General features: G+C 43.6%; 1 protein-coding gene across 17 annotated transcripts in view; it reads right to left on the bottom strand.

The window, feature by feature from the left end:
* Nucleotides 1-251: 251 nt before the first annotated feature.
* LOC147024646 (leptin receptor-like) overlaps nt 252-24,644 on the bottom strand; it is a 76,382-nt gene continuing 51,989 nt past the window's right edge. For 16 of the 17 annotated variants that reach the window (XM_085884751.1, XM_085884740.1, XM_085884737.1 and 13 more), the window contains 7 exons: nt 10,058-10,159; nt 8,744-8,896; nt 6,189-6,347; nt 5,933-6,029; nt 5,470-5,545; nt 1,948-2,128; nt 252-1,691 (listed from right to left, as the gene is read on the bottom strand). In XM_085884751.1, coding sequence (XP_085740877.1) covers nt 1,648-1,691; nt 1,948-2,128; nt 5,470-5,545; nt 5,933-6,029; nt 6,189-6,347; nt 8,744-8,896; nt 10,058-10,159 — 812 coding nt within the window. In that variant the 3' untranslated portion in view covers nt 252-1,647. The remainder of the gene's footprint in view (nt 1,692-1,947; nt 2,129-5,469; nt 5,546-5,932; nt 6,030-6,188; nt 6,348-8,743; nt 8,897-10,057; nt 10,160-24,644) is intronic. The other variant, XM_085884752.1, reaches the window with a different exon arrangement.

Raw genomic sequence — 24,644 nt, 5'->3', positions numbered from 1 at the left:
ACAGAAAAATATTTTATCCTATATTCAATGAATCTATCGATACCATCTTATGATTAAAATGAAAAAGTCTTTGTAAATGCAAGTAAGTATTTTTTGTCATTGGAAGATTAAGTATTTGTTTTTTACAGATGAGACCGAGGAATCATTATGCCTGAATGCGGGATGAATCGCAACATTTATCTTTTATAAAACTATTTGATAAGTGCAATGCTCTGCAGAAGAAAAAAATATTTCTAATTGTACACAATATATTGGTATAATAAACAAGCACCAATCTTTGGCTTTAATTACACGATTAAACAACACCTTCATTCCCATATCCCCTGCAAACTTCAACCCTCCAAAGAGTACGACATGGAATTGTTATCAAAGGATACTTTCAATACTCGATAGGTGTTTTCAGCTTTAAGTGAAAATTCAGATTAACATCATCATCAATACAATTTTGACAAAGCAACGTCTGACTGAAAATTACAAGATAACCATACTGATGATTATCAAACAAAAAGGCACACAACAGCTAAAATCCAAATGTAATATATTACATGTATTTATTCAGCATTTACAGGTATTAATACAAAAGTTTGATTTATTATACTGTACTTTATCGACATAGTTGGTATCCTGAACACAACCAAGCATTCAGTTTTCAGTTCAAATTCACACGTTTGTGAGTTAATGGCTTGGAAGGCATCTCCAAGAATGCGACGATTCATTTGCAATTGGACACTGGCTTTGACACCAATACAATTTTTTTTATTACCGATCCTAGGCATCAAAAAAACTACATATATTGAACAAACAGTTCCAAACAGAGCACCTTCCTGCCTTTAGAGCATTTAAATTGCATTACATCAGGTGTGGCAATAAATGCTAATTGTTTCTGCCAGTTTTCCAGCTCGATGACAGAAGACGCTATTTGCATTTTTGCTGCCAACATCTCTACCCCGTTTAGAATCCTGTGCGGGCCCAGGAAACTTGCTAATATTGGTATATGCATATTCCCATACAGTTTGGCGGGATGGCTTAGAGGTACACACATTTGCCTCCAAGCTGGCTTGCCTGGGTTTGAATCTCGACCCAGCTATAAATTGTTATCCCGGTGTTTCACTGGTAGGGTGATTCATCAATGTGGGTGCTATCCCATGGATGGACATTGAACTGGATGTCACATCTGCCGACATTAGTTGGTGGATGTTAAAGATCCCATGGTGTCCTTCACGGAAGTAACCGAGCTATCGCGGACATCTTGGCCAAATTCAAAATTCCTGCCCTGACTTCCTGTATCGACATGGTGACCCATCCAGGATTGTAACCCGAGCCAAATAAACTGCTTAGACAGCACCAACACTCTTTGTAGAGCATGGTTCATGATCTGATCTCCCATGTTCATATACTTGGTCCAAATACTGTGGCTAGTTGTTGTAGCTATTCCAGTTTTCTTCCATTAGCCATATGAATGAAACTTCCAGAAGGCACCTTGACCATTTTGTGCATGACAACCCCATGGAGTACACTTCTGTGAAAAGTGTTAGGATATTTCTCCCTCTGCTTGAGCATGGCACCTCCAACTTCCAGAGAACAAAGTCACCCTTTGACTCCATACTTATTAAAGCAGGGAATCCAGTGAGGCTTGCAGTCAGGCAATCATGCTGGTGATGTACTCCAGTATGATGATATGTCCAGTTTTCCTGTTTGGAGATAATGCAGTTTTCAGGAAATATTATCATCATTTCATTGTGATTTTTCTATGGGTTATCTCTATCTGTGTTAATTTGAACAGTGCAGACCCACAATGGTTGACTCATCACCAGCACAAATTAAAACACCATTTTTAAAAAGTATCCTGGCTTATATTACTTGGGATAATAGATAGGTCAATACCAGTTACACGGTTCTTTACAAGAGGAAAGGGAAGTTCTACATTGAATTCGTTGATATCCATACCTGCTTCTTCCATGCCTGATGGATCACTTGCATTCAAAAAGACTCGACAAGCAGATGCATCCTTTTCAGATTCATCCAGTTTGTGTTCTGTTATTTGAGAAACCTCCTGCAGTTCCAGCTGAAGTAGCCATGGCTCAGGGAGCATGCTAACGACTTTCAGCGCCTCATGAAGAGTATCTGGCTAGGGTTGGGAATTGAGTGTGTGGAAATGCAATAAAAGTAAAGTGAGGAAAGAGGTTAAACAGAACGAATTACATTCACAAGTATGGTCAGGCCCCACTATTCGCGGGGGATACGTTCCTAGAAAAATGCCACGAATAGCGAATCCGCCAATAGTGGGGCATTGTTTCAATGGAAAAAGAGGGATAGGCTCCTGGTGGTTCGTGATTCATGAAGGAAAATCAAAAATCCCATGAAAAAACATGAGAAACCGTGAATATGAAACAAAAGACCATGAATATATACCCCAAAAAACTGGGAAAATGCAAAAAACAAAAACCGTGGAAAATGCCCGCGAAAATATGAAAAAACTAAATTGCAAAAACGCAACAATTTTTTTTTTTTAAACCGAATACGCCCACAAAAAAACCACGAATATGTGAAACACAGAGCTGTGAATGTCGAAGCAGGTCGCATTTTATAAACCGCTAATACACGGGGTCCGCGAATAGCAGGGTCTGACAGTACTGTACAATCCAGCACTGGCAGGATTGCTTTGAGCGATACACACTTGCCTTTTGAGTGGTCTAGCCTGGGTTTGAATCTCGACTCAGCCAAAAAGGCCAAAACTCACCCTGTTGTTAGCATGCTGAGCAATGAACTTGTGCACCATCCATTGGAAGGATGTTAAGCCGGAGAACCCATCTGCAAATAATGGTTGTTGGTGGATGATAAAGCTCCCACAGTGCCTTTCACAGAGAGTCGACAAGTTATTCCCAGCACCTTGAAAAATTCAAAATTTCTACCACTTCCACTTGAGTATATTTGAGAGAGTGACGATCTGTCCAGGATTGGTTCTAACCTTGAGATGTTTCTCGACGCATTGTGAACACCCCACAGCTATGCCTGGAGTATAGATCTGCATTCCAATAATACTTATTGTACCCGCACAATAATACTTACTGTACCCAGCATCTGCAGAACATTCGCACAATGTGACTTCAAGTCCTAAACTTCCCCTCTCCCCTTACAAACTCCAAGTCCCCAACCTCACCCTCACAAACCCCAAGTCCTCAACCTCCCCCTCCCAACCCACTACAAGCCCTCAAACCCCATCCACACCCACCAATCCCAAGTCCACAAAAGTCATCTACCCACCCCCACTCCACCCTCCAGTCAAACCCAAGTTCTCAATTACAGTATTACAGTGCTCAGACCATCTCATGAAAACAACTAATCTATGCAGATGAATGGTACACTCAGGCATAGGTAACACAATCAGGCAATCTTTTTGTTTATGGAAGGCGATTAGGTTTATTAATGTAAGTCAAAAGGACAATAGAGAACTGAATAGTAAACACTGCACACTGAACCTGCTTTGACTGACTTACTTCTGTCACCTCCTCACCAAATGCATGTGCTTACCTCCACCCACCAAAGTTGGACAGAGGTTATGTTTTCACCCCTGTCTGTCTGTCTGTCTGTCTGTTACTTGGCAAAAAAATTTTGCCTGATGTTTTTTTTTTTTTAAGGCTTACAAACAAACTAATGGAGATGTAATTCACATATTATGTGAAGTAAATAAACATTGGAGGTGACAAAATGTGAAATGCTTGTGTATGTAATTAATTAGTTGGGAGGATGCCCGAGGTGGGGAGGGGGGCGGGGGGAGAATTCCCATGAGATTTTTTTTACTTCTTCTCTCTTACTTCTGCACACATACACTTTCGTACACTCAACATCACCTCTGAGTTTATGTACATTTTAAACACTAAAACAACGCATTGAAAATTGATCAAGGTACATTTTCATTTCAACCAAAATGGTCATGATTAATATTTGAAGTCTTTAATTTTTTTTAAAAACTTCTTTTGTCAGAGTTTTGTATGTACTGTATACTGTCGAGATGTCCAGGGGTTGTTTTCAGTTTCCAATCAGCTAGCTAGCGCTTACCAAGCTAGCCGTTCCTTCTCAACGGTTTCAAATGGAGTGCTTGCTTGAGTGCTTAAGCCCCTTGGCAAGCGCTCTACAAGAAACTTGGTATCTGAACACACCCCAGATTCATGACATGGCGACGAGGATAAACATCTATACCATGAAGTATTTCGGCCATATTGATGAATGTGTTCCTCGCCAGGCAGATTTCGACCTGACACGTGGCAAGTTAGAGGCGCCAAGACAAGTTAAAGTTTGGAAGGAATCGAAGGCCGGTTTTATTTTAATTATTCATTTTCCCCAAATGTCATGGTTAAAAACCCTGAGAAAATTCCCTTGTGGGTGAAGGGAGGGGAAAGGTGGAGGATGTAAGGGAAGGGGTGGGGTAAGAGTCTGGATTTTTGGGTGCAGTAGGAAGAGGAAGGGTGGGGTGGTAGTCTGGGGGGGGGAAGGGTGAGGTGGCAAGAGATGTGAGGGGAAAGAGTGGGGTGGGAGTCTGTTGGGAGGGCGGTGGGGTGGAAGTAGGTGGGAGGAGGTAGGAGAAGGGGTGGGGTGGGTGGGAGGATGGAGGGGAAGAGGTAGAGTGGGAGTCCAGAGGGAGAGGGTGCGGTGGGAGGTAGTGGGATTATGGATGGGAGGATGGGTGGGAGGATGGATGGGATTATGGATGGGAGATGGGTGGGAGGATGGATGGGAGGATGGGAAGGGTGAGGTGGCAAGAGATGTGAGGGGAAAGAGTGGGGTGGGAGTCTGTTGGGAGGGCGGTGGGGTAAGAGTCTGGATTTTTGGGTGCAGTAGGAAGAGGAAGGGTGGGGTGGTAGTCTGGGGGGGGGAAGGGTGAGGTGGCAAGAGATGTGAGGGGAAAGAGTGGGGTGGGAGTCTGTTGGGAGGGCGGTGGGGTAAGAGTCTGGATTTTTGGGTGCAGTAGGAAGAGGAAAGGTGGGGTGGTAGTCTGGGGGGGGGGGGAAGGGTGAGGTGGCAAGAGATGTGAGGGGAAAGAGTGGGGTGGGAGTCTGTTGGGAGGGCGGTGGGGTGGAAGTAGGTGGGAGGAGGTAGGAGAAGGGGTGGGGTGGGTGGGAGGATGGAGGGGAAGAGGTAGAGTGGGAGTCCAGAGGGAGAGGGTGCGGTGGGAGGTAGTGGGATTAGGGATGGGAACGGTGGTGTGGGAATCTGGAGGAAATGGGTGGGAAGAGGCGGGGGAAGGGGTGGGAGGATGGATCTGGTGTTGCCAGGCAACGCTGGGTACCCTTGCAAGTTCTTTATAAAAACAAATGCAGTAAGATTGGATTTATAGTAAAATTAAGAAAATTAGGCAAAAAGTAAGCTTGTATTTAAGCCAAATGATCAAAATTTTGTGGAGGTGTCATTCTTGACAGAACAGGGTTGTAAGACAGAACAGGGTGGTAAACCTTAACATTTGATACCTACTTTTGTAAAATCCATATCTTTAGCCCAGCTGCAATTCTTCGGATCTGGAACTTGCTGAGAATAAAGCACTACACATCTTCAGAAAGGCAAAAAAGAAGATATGTAAAACATTTTCACATTAAAGTTAAAGTAAATCTGTATGTTTTCAATATTGAAAGTGGCAGAGAATGGGGCAACATGGACCTAATGGAATTTGTCATCATAGACAAAATGTTTTAGAATATACAGCTGAATGTTTTTTTTTTATGATAAATCATTTTGTCGAATTATAACTTTGGGGGTTAAGAAGTAATTTGACAGATGTAGTTTATCTATTTTCGCACAGGTTTAAGTGATAACAGTTTTTAAGGGTTCCATGTTACTTCATTCTTTTGGCACTTCATTTTTCAATAAGACATTGAAAGACATTTCAAACAAAATCCAAACACGGTACAGCGTTTTTCAATCAAGAAAGTGTTCTCACATTGCTGGTTGCCTGTATACAACCAACATGATGGTGCAAGTCAGGACAAGCAGAAGAGTTCCAGAAATAACAGAAACCCAAATCACCACATTCATGCCTGGTGAGCAAAGAAGCATATATTTTAGACTGAGAAAAGTAATACACTTAGTGCCAACATTTTTTAATAATACCAATTTATTTCAATCTTCAAGGCAAGCACAACCATTGTTCACTTTAATTTGAATTACACAGCTTGGCTTTCAATATATTAATTTACCTGTGTTGAGGGAGGTAATGGCTTTCTTGAGGTTACTTTGTGGACCATCCCCAGCCTCTGTGAAGGCCAAAATCCTCACGACATACTCCACATCTGGTTCCAACCCCAAAAGCCGGTAAGACTGTACCAGTTCGCCTCCATACAAAGTAACATTCTGAACTGCAATAAAAACAAGTTAGTAAGATATTCAAGTAGTTAATGACCTGCTCTCAGCTTGCAAATATGTAACTGTATTTAATTATAATAATTATTGCCTCTGTAATTATTGAATAATTATTGACCATCCCCAGCCTCTGTAAAGGCTAAAATTCTCATGACATACTCCACATCTGGTTCCAACCCCAAAGGGGGGGGGGTGTTCCAACCCCAAAAAACACCTCACCACCACGTTATCATGTCACAGTACTAACTAGAAGGGCACTTGGGAGAATGCATACTTCAGCCATGTAATGCCTGATCCATGACAACATATCAGGCCCATACATTTTTGAAACATCATGATTATATATATATATATATATATATATATATATATATATATATATATATATATATATATATATATATATATATATATATATATATATATATATATATGGTGGCCCGAAAGTTACTTTACCCCTGATAAATTTCTCGCACTTCCCCTCTGCCCTCACCCCCTCGCCCGCTATGGTATGCAGAAACACTGACTCAAGAATGATGGAGCACATACAGATACAATGACAAATTTATTATTGTAAGTACTGCACAATAAAACCTGTATATTAAAAGAGTTCAAGAACAATGCTTCACCGGGAAGGGGTAAAGTGACTTTCAGGCCACCCTGCATATATATATATATATATATATATATATATATATATATATATATATATATATATATATATATATATACACATATGTAGTTGTTGGCCCTATCTCTCAATGGTGAAGAATCACTTTAAAAATTAAATAATTCTCCTATCAAGAACCGGATTCTGATCTTCACAAATTTCAAACCAATTTGCTCGGGCAACACACCCAACCTGTCCACAAAGTTTCATCTGAATCCGTCCACAACTTTTTGAGATATCATGCTATATATCGGTTCAGCCCTATCTCTCAATGGTGAAGAACCACTTAAAAATTTATCAGATGCGGATCCAGATCCGAATCTGAATCTTCACCAAAATTGAATCAATTCTTCCTTGTCTCACACACAACATGTCCACCAAGTTTTATCCGAATCCGTACACAACTTTTTTGAGATATCGTGCTATATATTGTTTTTGGCCGTCTCTCAATGGTGAAGAATCATCGAAACAATTCTAGTTGTGGGATCCGGATCCGGATCTTCACTAAAATCTAATCAGTTCGTCCTTGTCACACACCAAACCTGCCCACAAAATTTCATCCGGAACCGTCAACAATTTTTTGAGATATCCTGTATACAGACAAATAAACAGAAAATGGTGAAAACATAACCTCCTTCACCTTCGTTTGCAGAGGTAACTAGAGAGGTTATAGAACACCTTACCCCACACAGTGTTTCAGTATATAATTCAATTGAAATAAAAAATATTTCGGAAGTTTAGTGCCATTGATGCAGCCTTATAGAGCCTGTCCAAGTCCTGCAGAACTGGAGGTTTTTGGAAGCAATAAGAAGGCGATTTGTGTTCCACAGTGTTCCAGTGTTCAAGTATATAATTACATTGAAATAAAATAAAGATTGGGAAGATCGTTCAAAAAAAATTAATTCTGGAAGAACCACCATTAACAGTGTCTATTACACCGCCTTAGCTAGCATGTCAAATTAGTTATTTGTGCCTGTTGTTTGTGTCCTTTATACCATCTCTAAAACAGTAAACTTCCTGCTTGGAATGATTTTCAATTTCGTTTGACTGTCAACCAGGCAGACAGAGTAAAAATATTATCTTGCTCCTCTCTGTGCATTTGTAATCAGGAAAAATTCAGAGCCAAACTACTCCAAAAACTGCAGGTTTGTTTTCTGCTTCATGTTCCAATTCATGTTCAAAATATAACATTAGATTAAAACTAAATTGTTCCTCGATCATAAACTGACGTTTGTAGACTGACGGACGGACGAACAAAGAGACAGAAGTGGAACAATTCCTTCACCCCGCTTTTTGCCTCGCGTGCATGGGGTAATTAACAGGTAGGTACCTTCCCTCATAGCTGGGCGATTACCTACAGATGAACATAATCACTACAGTGATATTATATCATCTTGGAATTTTATTGTCACACCTTTATGTTTTGTCATTTACGAACGAATTGTTCATGAAATGGCTTTGTGGATTCAACTAAGTCACTTGTGCAGTTCTCTCGTATTTAAAAACTGTTTTCCCACTCTCATTTCATGTTCAACATCATTGCCTATCATGAGCTAAACATTTCTGTTCATTTATGTGTCGCTGGGATTTCAAATCCATGCTTATTATACAATCCTGCATCAATGTGTTTTTACAATACTCCACAATAAACTCTTCCATGAGTATTAAACATTATACACAATGAAAAAAAAGACAATACACATTAACAATGAATCAAGTCACCTGAAGAAGGTGGCTTGTTTGATGGCCAATAAAAGATGCGGTATCCCAAGATGAACCCCTTCCTTAGTGAAATCGGAAGCACATCCCAGCGAAGGTCAAATCCTTCCCATGAGGAATTCTGGATGCGTACATTGCGGGGTGCCACTTGGGGTACTGCACACACATAGGTTATTATTACATAGGTACCTCATTTCCCACTATAAATATTTTTCACAGCAATGCATCAAGCATTTGTACATCTCCATGAAGGTATCAACTATATTCCCAAAACTATTGCGACAACACGTCTAAACTTGAAATGGACCCTCTCAACCTGCATGTGCATACATTCCCCACATTTCAAAGTAGCAGGTGCTTTGTGAAGGTGTGTAGCAGGAATTGAAACTCAATTGCAATGAAAATTCCATGAGGTGAAAAATCTGACTGACCCTAATCAATTGAGGAGAATGTCCCTAAAATGGAAGAGAACAGACATGCCAAACATGATACATGCCAATGTTGAATATCGGTCATATATCCATTGCTGGGTCAAAGCAAGTGGAAGATGCATCCTCTGTTCCTCTATAAGCCAAGTACTGCCAAACAGATAAATTGTGGCTGCCTGATGTTTCTGATTGCTCGGTCATTGTAAAATAGTAGTTTGTCCATTACTGTACCTGTAAGTCCCATGCATCCCATTCATCCCATACATCTTTGTAAATCTGCTTTTGTGTTACTTGTTCAGGCAATATATGGAAGGACATGTAGCTTGTGTGTGCTGCCCTTTATCCCGCTTAATACCTCACTGCTCGATGCGGCTCTCAATGGTACATGGAGTCGTGCAAAGAAGATGAATGGTGGATGGGTTGGGTGTTTGTTCGGTGAATTTAACTTCACTGGCTCACTTTAACATCTTACATTTCACTGGGATTGCATATGGGGAACATGCCCAGAGATTGCTCCCCCATACCATTATATTTTTGCAGTGTGGAATAAAATAGGCATAAGTGGGTTGGGAGGGTTTCTTTCAAGTTTGTGTGTTTTATCCAAATACTTTTGGTAATACAGTGTGCAGGAATGCAATTAGAAATGATATGAATGATCAGTTTAAAGGAGAATATGTCGTAAAATCATTACGTAGAAATAACAATTTTCAAAAGTCGATCGTTGACTTATTTTATATATACTTATTAATTAATAATTGTACAAAAAAACATATTATTATGTGCAAAATAAGTAATCATTTAACAAGTATGCGTCGTGGCACTTTTTATGTAACTCTCACAAAAGCCATAAAGAAAGCACGAAGGTATATCCAGGTTATGCACACCTCACCTCCCTGCCTGATGTACACGTATTCTGAAGAAGGTTCTCCCTCACCTCCTGGGAAAGTCGCATATACAGACACCTTGTACCTCACATAGTCGACAAATTCACCTGCAAGGGATCAACACCAAAATCCTTAATACATAATGTAAGGTATGGCGTCAACCAAAGTCAGAAGCGACCCAAGGGCTCCTCTTTCACTGGTTTCTACCACCTGGGTGGGGATGGTGTACCGCTACTATTCCCAGATCAACTGTTTTTGGTCTCTTTGTAAGTCCAATATGTAAGCCCCTTTGTAAGTAGCCTTACTACAGACTGTACAATTGATGTTTATAAAGCTTTTCCATTTTAACATTTTTGTATATGCAAAATATAGGGACAAAATGGCAATGTAATGACAGTGGAGCATTGAGGCCACAGTTGGACACACCAAGTAAGGGAATGAACGAACTGCAAAAGAGAAGATAAGGAATAGGAGGAAACACAAGTTATTATACCCATAACTATCCTTTTGCCTCTAGTACAAAGAATCCTGTAGTGAAGGAGTTGCCTTCAAACAACTAGCTTTCTCATCCTAGAGGATAAAATCCGACCAAAGGCAACCTCAAATAATTCCACAAGGTCCGGGATGCGATTTTGCAATAGCGTGTGTCTGTCAATCCGGTGTATGCCCCGGTTTAGAATACGTACAGTACACCGTATCCCTGCATGTCGAAAGAGGCGACTAAATTCGGCCAGAAACAAAAAAAAAAACATTTCCTCAACCTCAAAAATGGAACCATGATAGAAGATCATCATGGAAACCATCCCACAAAGCTACCCCTGCTTTAGCAGGGAAAAATGACCTTAAAATGTGTGTATGTGTGTGTATGTGTGTGTCTATGTCTGTGTCTGTGTCAGTGCCTGTCCAGGCCAAAAGTTTTTTTTTTTACCGTTTGAGCTTTCGTCATCACATTTGCAACAAACTTTTATTATGAGAATATGTTGAAGACTAATTAATAATTGGGCCCCAAATATCAAAGGCCAAAGTCATGGGAAGTACAAGTGGCCTAATCAGCCAGCCTGTTCACTGCTGTACTGTACAAGATGGCCAGGTTTTTGAAATCACTTCCCTTTGTCTTTATTTATTTACCACCATACCAGGGATACCCAGCATTGCCCAGTACAGGTCTAATCCTGTTGGCATTTTGAAGAAATTAAATTTAATTTTTTTCTATTTTATTGTGGGAGCCCAGAAACAGGGCAACTCCCACCCCACCACCCTCTCCTCAGTACTCTATTTGGTTGGTATATTTTTGTTCCTTGGGATGTCATGATTTTAATCACATGGACGAGGATGCCTGTTACAACTAAAACCAGGCTTTTCACACGCCAACCACCTGTGCAAGTTGTCACAAAAGATTTGTGTCTGTTATACAGTGTATTGCTCCAGTACAATTTTATTAATGTTTTATGCCTTTGATTTGATATAGAATGATTTTTTTTTTGTATAGATAGCCAAGGCTTGTGGAAGAGCTAGTACACTGGAATTGTTTATATATGTATGATTGTGTAATGTTTTTTGAGGTGAGATTTTTATTCTAGAAGTTGAGTGGAGTAAAAAGGGGACAATTTATAATGTTGTATTTAGATCAGTGTTTCTCAAACTTTTTTGTCCCACGCCCCACTTTGATTTTCAAAAAAATCGTACGCCCCACCATGATTGGAGACACTACAGTATATACTACATATGCATTCAAAAGGCTTTATTAAAACTTTATTGCAAATTTTATTCAATTGCTGCTCACTTCAATGGGAGCCCTGCCCTTGACGCTGGCTGCAGATTTGTTTGATTCGTGGAACTAATTTTGTCAGTTTCAGCCTTAAATCACCATGTTTCGTGATTTCCAGTCGATTTCTCTTGGCTTGCAGCAAATAGGTAACAACACTAAATCCACATTCGACTAAATAAGATGATGGAAAATTTATCAATACTTCCCTTGCCAAAGTAGTCGAGTTTGGGTATTTATTTTTGCTCTCCTCAAACAGCCACATCATGGTTCCTTTGATCTTGAAAAGAGTTTTCACAGACTCATCTTGTTGCAACTTGCATAACTCCGGTACTTCAGATAAATCTACCAGAAATGGCTGAGTCAACCAAGAAGGGAACTCACAGCAAAGCTATGAAAGCGATCATATTGTTACGGAAATGGTCCTTATTTGACTACTAAATATAGTATTAGCTCAGTTCCCCCATTAAATGCACGTATAGTTAGGTTGTTTGGTAAAAGGGATGTTATATGTGTGTCGGGAGGTTGTTGTTTTATTGTTTGTGCAGTGGTAGAGGACCGAGAGATCCCTCTTATTCCTACCACATTCCGAGATAGGCCCCTCCCAGTTGGATGAGGGGGTGTGGCCTGGAGAGGGGGTGTGGCCTGGAGAGAGGGTGTGGCTAGAGGGAGGAAGCGACGTGAAGGGGAGGGGTTTTGGTCAGTTTTGCCGAGAGAGGCGTGCTCGTGGAACGAGAGAGAAAACGAGGACCTCAGGTTGAGGTGAAGTTTGGGAGTTTGGAAAGCTGCAGGCGGTTGAGAGGCTGCTCGTGTGTCGAAGGAGCGAACAAAGCGAGCGAACGAAGGCTTCATGAAAAGAGAATAGTGTTTGGAGAACAGTCACTCTCGAGAGGGTGCTCATGTTTCGAAGCGAGCAAACGTAAGAGAGGCTGCCTGCACGTGGAGTCGACGATCGACTCGTATGGGGAGGTCATCGACAGGTTCGGCCTGCATGTGGCCGCGGAGCCTCCATACTTACTCACCTCACGGCTCGACACGTTTGTCGATCCGCCCGCAGAGCTCGGCCCCTCGACTTGGGCCTTGTCTGGAGAACGGGCCAGGCCTGGATTTGTATGCTGGACCGTGAGAGAGATCAGCTGAGGCCGATCGTCGACCCCCTTACCTGGGGTCAGAGCGTGCGGAGACCGTGTGCGGTTCGAAGGGAGCAAGAGTACAATGCCTCCATTTCGCCACGCGGCATGTTCGAGCGGGAGCTCAAATCCGTGGATATCTGCCTGTTGCAAGCGACATTCGTGCTTTTGACACTGTCCTCTCATCCATTAGACATCACCAAGTACTCTGTCTTGTCTTGCCTGCATGCCGTTTGTCTATCTGTCTTTGTCTGCACGTTGTTTAAGGCATATTTCGGTAGCGACCCCCTCGAAACCTGTAGGTCGTGGTTCCCTAGTTAAGAACGGGTTGAGCATTGTTAATAAAACCATTGTCGTGAAATGTGCTTGTCTTGTGATCCGCAATGTTCCCCAATAAATCTGGTTAATTCGTATGAAGTTGCCACTATGGATTAATTTGTGTCGCATCGAGGAACGATCCGTTTGATTGGTATATAAAACCAAAATGGTTACAGACTGGCAGAAAACGCTCGGCATCTGACACAACCAGTCTGTAACCAGGGGTTCTATTTCCCCAACTGGCAAGGTACAAGGATTACGTTGGTATCGCGATTGAAGGCACGTGACCCGAGGCCTGTGCTGAGCCAGCCGGCGTTATAAACCCCGGAGACGGTGGTGTCGAGGGTGGCAACTAGGACCAGGTGAGAATCCCGCCACCCTGGATCCGCAACAACTGTAGTCTGGAGCGGGATATTTGGACCAGTGGTGCATTTCGCACCCCGGACATTGGTTACGAAAAAAAACGGTCCAAATTTGATTTGATTTTATGCTTGAGTGGATCGGAAGAAAAACTTGTAATTATAAAGAAAATGGAGTCGCAAAATGGTGGCGTGGCTCCATCCCGGCGCGACACGAAGCGGGAGTGGGCTAACAATAGCGCAAAGAGCTGCAAGGCACGAAGGAAATGCTCCCGCCCATCGGTTGAGGCCACATGGACACGGCATACGCTTGGGCAGACGAATCAGGACGCCGACGCATACATTGGCAAGCTTCAGACACAATTGTCAGATGCCTTGGAGCAGTGGAGGTGTGGTGATGACTGTATCGAGGAATTGCAAATTGAATTGGATGAGGTACAACGGCACGCAGACGAGGTTCATGAGGATTATGTGCACAGGGAGTCACAACAATTGGCCGATGCGCAGGAGCGAGTTCAGGGGCTGGAGGAGGAAGTAGCCAACATAGGCGTGGAACTATGTGGAGAATGGATTAAAGTAGAGCGGATTACCCATGATTTGATGGGAAGGCTAAGACTGGTTGAGGAACGACTGGAAGAAATGAGGAAAGTGGAGGGGAGTACCCATAAGTTGGAACAAGAGAAGAGCGAACTGAACAAAAGAATAGAGGAGGAGCAAATTAGTAATTCTCAGGATAGGAAGAACTTGGAGGAAGAATGGAAAAAAACAGCTTGAAAAGGAAAAATGTGAACACGATTTAAAATTGAAACATCTGAAGAAAGAGGTAAGATCAGGCAATCAGATAAGAGAAAGCCTAGAACAGAAGATAAAAAGAGGAGATAAATATCTGGAGCAAGGGAAGGAAGAATTGTTGGAAAAGTCAAGAAAGTTCAAAGAACTGCAGGGAGAAATGAAGAAAGGGTTTACCCGAAAGTTGGAACAAGAGAAGAGCGAACTGAACGAAAGACTAGAGGAAGAGCAAATTAGTAATTCCCGGGATAGAGAGAACTTGGAAGAAGAATGGAAAACAAAGTTGGCAGAGGAAAAACGGAAACATCATTTGAAATTGCAACAAATGAAGAAAAAGGTAAGATCAGCCGATCAGATAAGAGGAAGCTTACAACAGAAGATAAAAAGAGGAGAGAAATATCTAAAAAAAACTAAAGGAATACGGTTAGAGAATGGACGAAATCAAAGAGGAAGCATGCAAAAGAGGTGCGGGGATGAGCAAGAGAATGGATGAAATGAAGGAGGAAGCATGCAAAAGAGGTGAGGAGGCGAGAGAGGAATTATGGAAAAAAACTTCTGTGTTACGGAAATACCAAAACAAAGAGACGGAATTACAAAACGAGCTGAGGATGTTAAGAGAGGAAAGAAAGAGAACGGAGAATGAAACGTTAAGGAACCACACTGTGCAGATCGAACATTTAGAATCCAAGGCCAGATTAAAGAATGAGATGCAAGAAAGAGTAGTGAAGGAACAACGAATGAGACAGGAAAAGGAAATCAACCAAGTGAAAGAAACGATGAGATTGGAGAAGGAAGAACAAAAGAGACAGTGTGATAGAAAACAAAAAGAACATGGATTTGAAATTGACCAACTAAAGGAAAAAGCAAGGTTGGAGTATGAGTTGATAGTGAAAGAACAACGAATGAAACAGAAAGGGAAATTGGCCAATTGAAGGAAACAATGAGATTGGAGAAGGAAGAACAAGAGTGACGGTTGGAGAGGAAACAAAAAGAACATGAATTTGAGGTTGACCAGCAAAAGGAGAGAGCAAGGTTGGAGTATGCGGAGATGGTGAAAGAACAAGGAATGAAACAGGAAAAGGAAATCAGCCAAATGAAGGAAACGACGAGATTGGAGAATGAGGAACAAGAGAGACAGTGGGATAAGAAACAAAAAGAACAAGGAATGAAACAGGAAAATGAAATCAACAAATTGAAGGAAGTGACGAGATTGGAGAATGAAGAACAAGAGAGACAGTGGGATAGAAAACAAAAATAATATGAATTTGTAATTAACCAACTCAAGGAGAGAGCAAAGTTGGAGTCCACTGAGATGGAAAAACTCCGGAAAGATAACGAACAACTAAAAAGGCTCGGAGAGGAAGAACGACTCAAATGGGAAGGAAAATGGAGCCAAGAAGTAGAACAGCACAATACTATGGGATGTGTGATATCACCACAGGGAGTAATGTTAGTGGTGCGGAACTTGATTGACATCACTCGTCGGATGACACCACATTTAGAGCAAACCCTGGTGATGGAGACATTGAGGGAGCATACGAGGTTGACGAATGAAATACATTTTGAGCAGGTCCAGCATGTGAAGCTGACAGCCCCAGAGGAGTGGGACGAATCAATGAGGAGCAACCTGCTGGAGAGAAGCGACCGGACAGAGGTGACTCTGGAACGAAGCAGGTACGTGGGCACATGCATACATGGTGCGGACGATGAGCTTAAGGTAGAAATTTAATTTTATGTTAACGAAGAGACTCTGTCCGATGGGATGCACGTATACATGACCCCTGAAAGTGTGTGTGGAGTGCCTGTGAACGAATGCTGTGAGCCCACAGTCCAGACTACAGCACCGGTATGTGTTTCTGAGGCTGAAGTGTGTGTGGGTACTCACCTGGCGGTCAAGAATGTAACCCTGGAGTGTGAGGCAGTTGGTCAGTACACAGGCAAGGTTGAAGTTGTGGAATGTCAACACATAACCTTGGAATGTGTGCAGCCTGCTGTGTATAGGAGTCCTGAGCTTGGAATGAGTGGTGACATAGGAAATTGGTTTGAGGTGCAAGGGGAAATAGAAATGTCACCAAGACAGAACTTGAGTCAGGGGACGGAAACCATAATGGACAGCTCCACATGGGTTCTTACAGAGTTGGAGGTGCTGCATCCAGGAGCAGTTTGAGATTGGATTTTAGAAATCCAATTAAGAAATTGGATTTTAATTTCTCTATCAGCCTCACAGGAACTTTGGAGTGGAGTGCAGATGAGTAGCAGGCGGCACTGGCGTGTGTCACTTTGTCTTCAAACCTTTCTGAGCACACGAGTGGGTTGGCTAGATGAATGGGGCATATCTGGCTTCAGGGAGTTATGGAGAAGAGGGGGAGGCCGTTCCACTGATTGGGGTTTACCTGATTTCCGTGAACCCTGGAGAAGAGGGGGAGGCCATTCCACCGATTGGGGTTTACCAGACTTCCGCGAACCCTGGAGAAAAGGAGGGGGAGATCACTGCCCCCATTGAGGCATGACCCCTTTGAGCTGTGGTGGAAAGGCGGCGGGGTCATGTAATGGGAAATGAGGGATTCGTTCTCTCACTCCCCGCCCATGAGCCAAAGAAGTAGGCCATATTGGGATGTGAAAATTTTGATTGAAAATTGTACCGAAAGTGATTGCAAATTGAGAGATGACAGAAGGCATAAAAGTGGCACGAGTGGATTTGGGAGATGATTGAAAAAAGTGGTGGAGACATTACAGGCAGAGCGTTAAATGCACCTGAAACAAGTGGATGACAAAGAGTGGCTTGTTTGAGGGAGGATTGAAATGCCTGGTTGGAACCATGCAGAGGTTCATGAGGCTGGTGAAGAGATTTTGATGTTTCATTTAAATTGTTGGAAATAAACGATTAGGGCAGTGTTGAGGAGGCCAATGGACGACGGACGTAGAGACAAATTAATTGGGATTTGATGAAAAAGTGTACCAGTTAAATTTTATGGCCAAGTGGTATCCAAGGGACTGGTGTGTTTTTGTTTTCACATAAACGTGAACGGTGTTGGATGGTGTTGTGGACTGGGTGTGCAGCACTGTGGAATGAATGACTAGTGTTTGGGTGAATGGCGTGATTGTGCAGATGAGGAGAGTGAGTGCGAACAACGTACCCTGTCGGTAGGACTCTCTTAACCAGGTTGGTGTAGGTTAGGGGGACTTAGAGGATTTGACATGGATTCTGGCTGCTGTTCCATTGTACAGGTGGACTGCGAGGGGTAGGTGCAGGCCAAGGTATGGGGATACTGGTTGGTAGTGTGACATGGTATGGGAAGTTGGTGAGTTGGGAAATAGGGCAGCAGGGCTTTGGGGGTTCCTGGCAGGTGAAGGCTGTCAGAGGTGCGATGAGAGCACAGTGTCAGTGCTATGAGAGCACAGTATAGGTGTTATGAGGGCACAGTATGGGGGCTAGACACAGCCACCCACTTCGTTAGGAGCACCAGAAGCATGCTCAGGTGAACCCCGAGGTTGCTGGGTGTCCTCCACCCCCGATTAGAAGCAGGCAAAGAGGCCTAGTAGTAGTCACACTCCCCAGCCAGCGAGTTATGCCTGGCACCACCAAATGGAAAAAGACGAATAAGGGCCTTGCCCAGGTTTAATAGAATGGATCAGTGTGCCAGGTCGGAAAAAAATGGGTCATTAAGATCATTCTAGCCATAGCAGGGTTTGTCGCATTGTCTATAGCTAAAAGTGAATGGTTAGGTTCGATGGACTCTCCTCCGCACCATTCATGTGTGACACCTGGTACGAGTAGTGTTGATGGGAGAATTTGTTAACAAGGGCCAGGCTGAGTCACCCTCTCCAAGTGCCAGAGAGGCCACCAGTATGTCATGAGCACGCATCCATGAAGATAACAGTTGAGTAAGAAACACACCATCCTGTCTGTAAAAGGAAAAAAAAAAAAAGAGAAAGGAAGGAAAAAAAAAAAAAGAGAGAACTTAACCGAAACAAGTCAGGCAAGGAAGGTTAAGGGTACACTCCATCTCACCTGGTCTGAGGTCATCACACCCATTTGCGTCCTCAAGGACACCGAACTGCATTTGTTTACCATCGATATCACCATGCCACCATTGCTCTGTCACCTGCTGTCCAACGCAGGGCTGGTTGCCTGCTGCTGCTTGTGAGTAGGCCATATGGGCCGAAGCATTTTTGTGGGCCATTGAGGCCAAAGATTCATGCCATTTTGTGGGCCGTTGCGGCCGAAGATTCATGCCATTTTGTGGGCTCACTGGACCAAAGAACTCTTTGTGAGATTAGGCCACTGGGCCGACTGAACTCACCTGGTGAGGGGCCAATAAGGCCACGAAGTGAGGAAATCCTCAGGGGTGAATGGACAATACTACCTGGAGCGAACACATGAAAGAACTTTGAACCTTTGAATGTTCTGCTCCTATGCAAATGTGGTGTTAAAATTAAACTGAATGCCCTCCCGTTCAAATCCATAATTAGAATGTTAAGTAGTGTGCATAGAGTGTGAATTTGTTTGTTCGATTGGTGACCCAACACACTAGGATAGGGACATGCAAATCTTACTGTGACACGTTGATTTTTGGAGATAAGTGCTTCCCATGTTGTGGGTTAGAGTAAATGGGAGATCTGTGCTGTACGTTAGACAGGGCCATTGCCATGGGCTGCCCCAGATGGAGGCTCGGGAGATCCTCGGGAGAAAGGTGGGGGTAGTGTTACGGAAATGGCCCTTAATGGACTACTAAATATAGGATTAGCTCAGTTCCCCTACTAAATGCATGTATAGTTAGGTTGTTTGGTAAAAGGGACGTTATATGTGTGTCGGGAAGTTGTTGTTGGATTCGATATATATATATATATATATATATATATATATATATATATATATATATATATATATATATATATGTATATATATATATATATATGTATATATATATATATATATATATATATATATATATATATATATGTATATGTATATATATATATATATGTATATATATATATATATATATATATATATATATATGTATATATATATATATATGTTTATATATATATATATATGTGTATATATATATATATATGTATATATATATGTATATATATATATATATGTATATATATATGTATATATATATATATATATATATATATATATATATATATATATATATATATATATATATATATATACACGAGATATCCCTTATTGTCGGGTTTTCCGGGCTGTCTCTGTGTGTGTGTATGTGTGTGTGTGTGTGTGTGTGTGTGTGTGTGTGTGTGTGTGTGTGTGTGTGTGTGTGTGTGTGTGTGTGTGTGTGTGTGTGTGTGTGTGTGTGTGTGTGTGTGTCTGCAACGCGAGGCTCCACAGCATGAACCAGCAAACCGATTTCGATGAAACTTTGCCAACAGTTGCCATCTGGTCTGGGAATGTGCGCATTTGAATGTGAACCACCCGTTGCTGTACAGCGGCCGAAAAACCGCGTACAGTATTTTCAATATTTGTCCTTCAGTTTTGAATGTAGAAAAACGAGACTTCGGAATTAAACATTCGAGATATTTAGAAAATTTTACTCGAGCCGATTTTGATTGAGATTTTATTTTTCAAATGGTAGTCCTTCAAAAATTGGGTGTCTATTTGCCGTCATTTAAGGTGTGTATACAGTGTTTGTAAGGAACTACACCGTCGTTCCACCTTCGATCTCTCCTCGATTCAAACGTTATTGACCAAAGTGAAAAGGATCCAAAATAAATGGAATCACCGGCATTTCTGTCTTTGTGGATTTCTAATAATATAATATGTTTATTTATTTACCGAAAACGATTCCACGACCCACACACCACCTTCAATTATTTATTTATTTACTGAAAACGTTCCACGACCCACACACCACCTCCAATTATTTATTTATTGACTGAAAACAATTCCACAACCCACACACCACCTCCAATTATTTATTTATTGACTGAAAACAATTCCACAACCCACACACCACCTCCAAATATTTATTTATTTTCTGAAAACGATTCCTCGATCCACACACCACCCCCAATTATTTATTTATTTACCAAAAACGATTCCACGACCCACACACCACCTCCAATTATATATTTATTTACCGAAAACGATTCCACGACCCACACACCACCTCCAATTATATATTTATTATTTAAAGTGGGAGTGGCGTAGGAAAGTGGGCGTGGCTTATGAAAAATATTGTGTGGCTCAGGAGGTGTGGTCAAACAAGAGCATTGAGAGAAGTTTAAAGGGTTTTCTGTGTGTGTGTGTGTGTGTGTGTGTGTGTGTGTGTGTGTGTGTGTGTGTGTGTGTGTGTGTGTGTGTGTGTGTGTGTGTGTGTGTGTGTGTGTGTGTGTGTGTGTGTGTGTGTGTGTCTGCAACACGAGACTCCACAGCACAAACCAGCAAACCGATCATTTTTCAAATGGTAGTCCTTCAAAAATAGGGTGTCTATTCACCGTCATTTTTATGAGGAGTGCCAGTTGGCAAAATACGCAATAGGAAAAATATTGCCAGGCAGAGGAACAATTGTATGTGAACCAATACGTCTTGGCAATGAATCTTCGTCGGTGGATCGGTAAGAATGAAAAGCATCGTATCCAGCACTTCGATCCTAGCGAATCCCTCGTCGCCTACCGGCTCGTTTTATTGTTTGTGTGGTGGTAGAGGACCGAGAGATCCCTCTTATTCCTTCCCCATCCCAGGATAGGCCCCTCCCAGTCGGCTGGGGTGTGTGGCCTGGAGAGAGGGTGTGGCTAGAGGGAGGAAGTGACGTGAAGGGGAGGAGTTTTGGTCAGTTTCGCCGAGAGAGGCGTGCTCGTGGAACGAGAGAGAAAACGAGGACCTCGGGTTCAGGTGGAGTTTGGGAGTTTGGAAAGCTGCAGGCGGTTGAGAGGCTGCTCGTGTGCTGAAGGAGCGAACGAAGCGAGCGAACGAAGGCTTCGTGAAAGATAATAGTGTTTGGAGAACAGTCGCTCTTGAGAGGGTGCTCGTGTTTCGAAGCGAGCGAATGTAAGAGAGGCTGCCTGCACGTGGAGTCGACGATCGACTCGTATGGGGAGGTGATCGACAGGTTCGGCCTGCGTCTGGCCGCGGAGCCTCCGTACTTACTCACCTCACGGCTCGACACGTTTGTCGATCCGCCCGCAGAGGTCGGCCCCTCGACTTGGGCCTTGTCTGGAGAACGGGCCAGGCCTGGATTTGTATGCTGGACCATGAGAGAGATCAGCTGAGGCCTATCGTCGACCTTACACGGGGTCAGAGCACGCGGCAACCACGTGCGATGCGAAGGGAGCAAGGGAGCGACGCCTCCATTTCGCCACGCGGCACGTTCGAGCGGGAGCTTGAATCGGTGGACATCTGCCTGTTGCAAGCGACATTCATACTTTGACACTGTCCTCTTGTCCATGAGACATCACCAAGTACTCTGTCTTGTCTTGCATGCATGCTGTTTGTCTATCCGTCTTTGTCTGCACATTGTTTAAGGCATATTTCGGTAGCGACCTCCTCAAAACCTGTGGGCCGTGGTTCCCTAGTTAAGAACGGGTTGAGGATTGTTAATAAAACCATTGTCGTGAAATTTGGTTGTGTTGTGATTCCCAATGTTCCCCAATAAATCTGGTTAATTCGTATGAAGTTGGCGCTATGTATTAATTTGTGTCGCGTCGAGGAACCATCCGTTCGATTGGCATATAAAACCAAAATGGTTACAGACTGGCAGAAAATGCTTGGCATCTGACAGAACCAGTCTGTAACCAGGGGTTCTATTTCCCCAACTGGCAAGGTACAAGGATTACGTTGGTATCGCGATTGAAGGCATGTGACCCGAGGCCTGTGCTGAGCCGGCCGGCATTATATATCCCGGAGACGGCCGGAGTGGGTTGAGAATCCCTCCGTCACTGAATCCATAACAATATATTGATTCATTAATTCTGAATCTTCATGCCCCACCAAAATATTGCCATGCCCCACCTTGATAAACACTGATTAAGACTGTGAGCTATGTCAAAGGAATGCGAGAGAATGGGCAGTTTCTGGGGAGGATCAATTTCTGGATATGGAATTATCTCATAATTACAAGCAGCTTGCACATGGCAATGCAGCGACTTTTGTGAATGTTCTCTCTCGGAATATATTGTTGTGGTTGAGGAAATTCGCAAACCACCATTCAGGTCCCGTAGGTGAGATATCTCTGTAAGTACATGTGTAGTTAGCCCCAAACCCGTTGTTTAGAGGGAATAAATGTCATTCATTCGGGCTGCGACCCTTTAAGATAGCCGTTTTTCTGTTCTATCTTTATTTTGAACCAACCACGTCTCAACCGCCATCACACAACAACCACCAACCGCAACGCCGCTTCACAACAACAACAACGCCAACAGCCACGGCCTTTACCTTCACAACCCGCTATCGCAACCATCGCATCACCGCCATTCCAAGCGTCGCCATGGCCATCACCGCCACAATAAACCCTCCACTACCTTCGCCTCTCCTTCTGCGGCCATTCCCGCACTGCTTGTGAACGCCGAGCGTCAGGCTGTCCTGGCCTCGTGCGGGACGCGCGCCGAGCCTCGGGTGCAAAAAGCGGCCTTTCCGAGGGGAAGTCGGATCAGTAATGATTCACGCCCACTTCTGATCCGTCCAATCATTAAGCGCGGGGCGGTTTGGCCCCGCCTCCAGGCGCGTCGGAGTAGAATCGGGATATGCAAATTCGAGGATCAGGGGAGGTTCACGCCCACTTTTCCTCCGTCGAATGGGCCAGCGTGGCTCCGCCCCCGAGCCCATCCTGATCCGGAAATCTGCATATGGGTTCTCCTGTCGCACTATAAAGCGCCGAGCGCGGGGCGAATTCAGAGTAGTTTCTGTTTCGGGCTCGGGCGAGTTGGAGAGGTGTGGCAGCAGCAGTCAAGACGGGTCTGGAGGAGAGTCGGTCTGTCGGGGTTCGGAGTCTGTCGGGGAGCTGCAGAGAGGGGAAGCCGGGAACGCGGTCGAGGGCGCAGTGGAGTCGCTCGTCGCGGGACCCAAGCAAGCCAGCTATCCTCTTTCCCCAGAGCATCAACAACCCCCCCCCCCCGCGCTGAGATAGTGCGAAAAGGGGGCCCCGTTCCCACCCCATTCCAAGCAGTGCCAACGAAACCCGCGGAGGAGCGCGGAGTCGGGGTACCGCCGCCATTTTGCGGCTCATCACAAGACGGGTAGGCTCCACGCGGTCTCGGCCCCAGGCCCGTCTGCCCCCTTGTCGTAGAGGGTGGCCCCTTTTCTTTTGCTTTTGAGTATATGTGTTGTCGGCGCCGTCTGTAAAGTAAAACTGTGTAAGTGTTGCCGTGTGCTCGCGTAGTCGGTAGTCGATCTGCATTGTGTTTCTTTTGTTGCAATTGCTTTTGGAGCATAATTGTTGTGTTTCTTTTACATTTGCTTTTGGTGCATAATTGTTGTAATTGTATATGTGTGCTTTCCGTTTGCCGCGGAATAAATGTGCCTTATGTTGAACTGTTTTTCCCATTTCGCTTCGTCTTTTCTTTAATTGAAACTCCATCTTACTTCACGTAAAGGGTTGGTAGTAGGCAAAATACGCCCGACAATTAATCGGAACCGTCGAGGTTGACGATAACACTGCTCGGTTATCCCGATAGTACGGAAAGGGTCGCTTAAAGTGGCCCGTGTCCGAAGTCGACCTGCGGCCAGGTGCGATCGCCCGGTCTACCCTCCGTGTGGGTACTTAGGTAGGTCGAATTTGGCGAACAACCCTATCCCACGCGGGGGGCCGATTGGCACGATCGTGGTGAGACCGAAAGGCCCACCCGTGACTAGTTCCCGGCGTTAGTCCGAGAGGGTCACGACGGAATTGTCCGTCCGGTGGGCGACGTGCCGCGATTCGAGTTACGTGGCCGCTCGCACGCCGGCGGGCGCGAATTCGCAACAATATAAAATAGGACCGCACATCTTGAACTTCACCTGGATCAGGAGCAACAGTCACTCAAACCATCCCCCCCCCCCCTCGCACTCCCTTTGACCCTGATATTTTTTTTAATTTCATGAACAAACTTTGGTAAATCACAAGTAATGATAATTGTGGTGAAGTTTCATTCAAATCGTGTGTGTAGTTTGGTGAAGAGAGCAAATACCTGTTTGTTTGTTTGTTTGTTTGTTTTTTGGGGGGAGGTCAACTCCCCCCCCCCCCCGAGACTCTCTTAATGAGCACAGATTTTGATGCAG

This window comes from Eptatretus burgeri, chromosome 6 (assembly GCF_056783735.1).
Source record: "Eptatretus burgeri isolate ZD-2024b chromosome 6, Ebu_testis_v1, whole genome shotgun sequence".
Taxonomy (NCBI): domain Eukaryota; kingdom Metazoa; phylum Chordata; class Myxini; order Myxiniformes; family Myxinidae; genus Eptatretus; species Eptatretus burgeri.
Note: the sequence above shows the minus strand (reverse complement) of the source record. Positions and strands in the feature narration are given on the sequence as shown.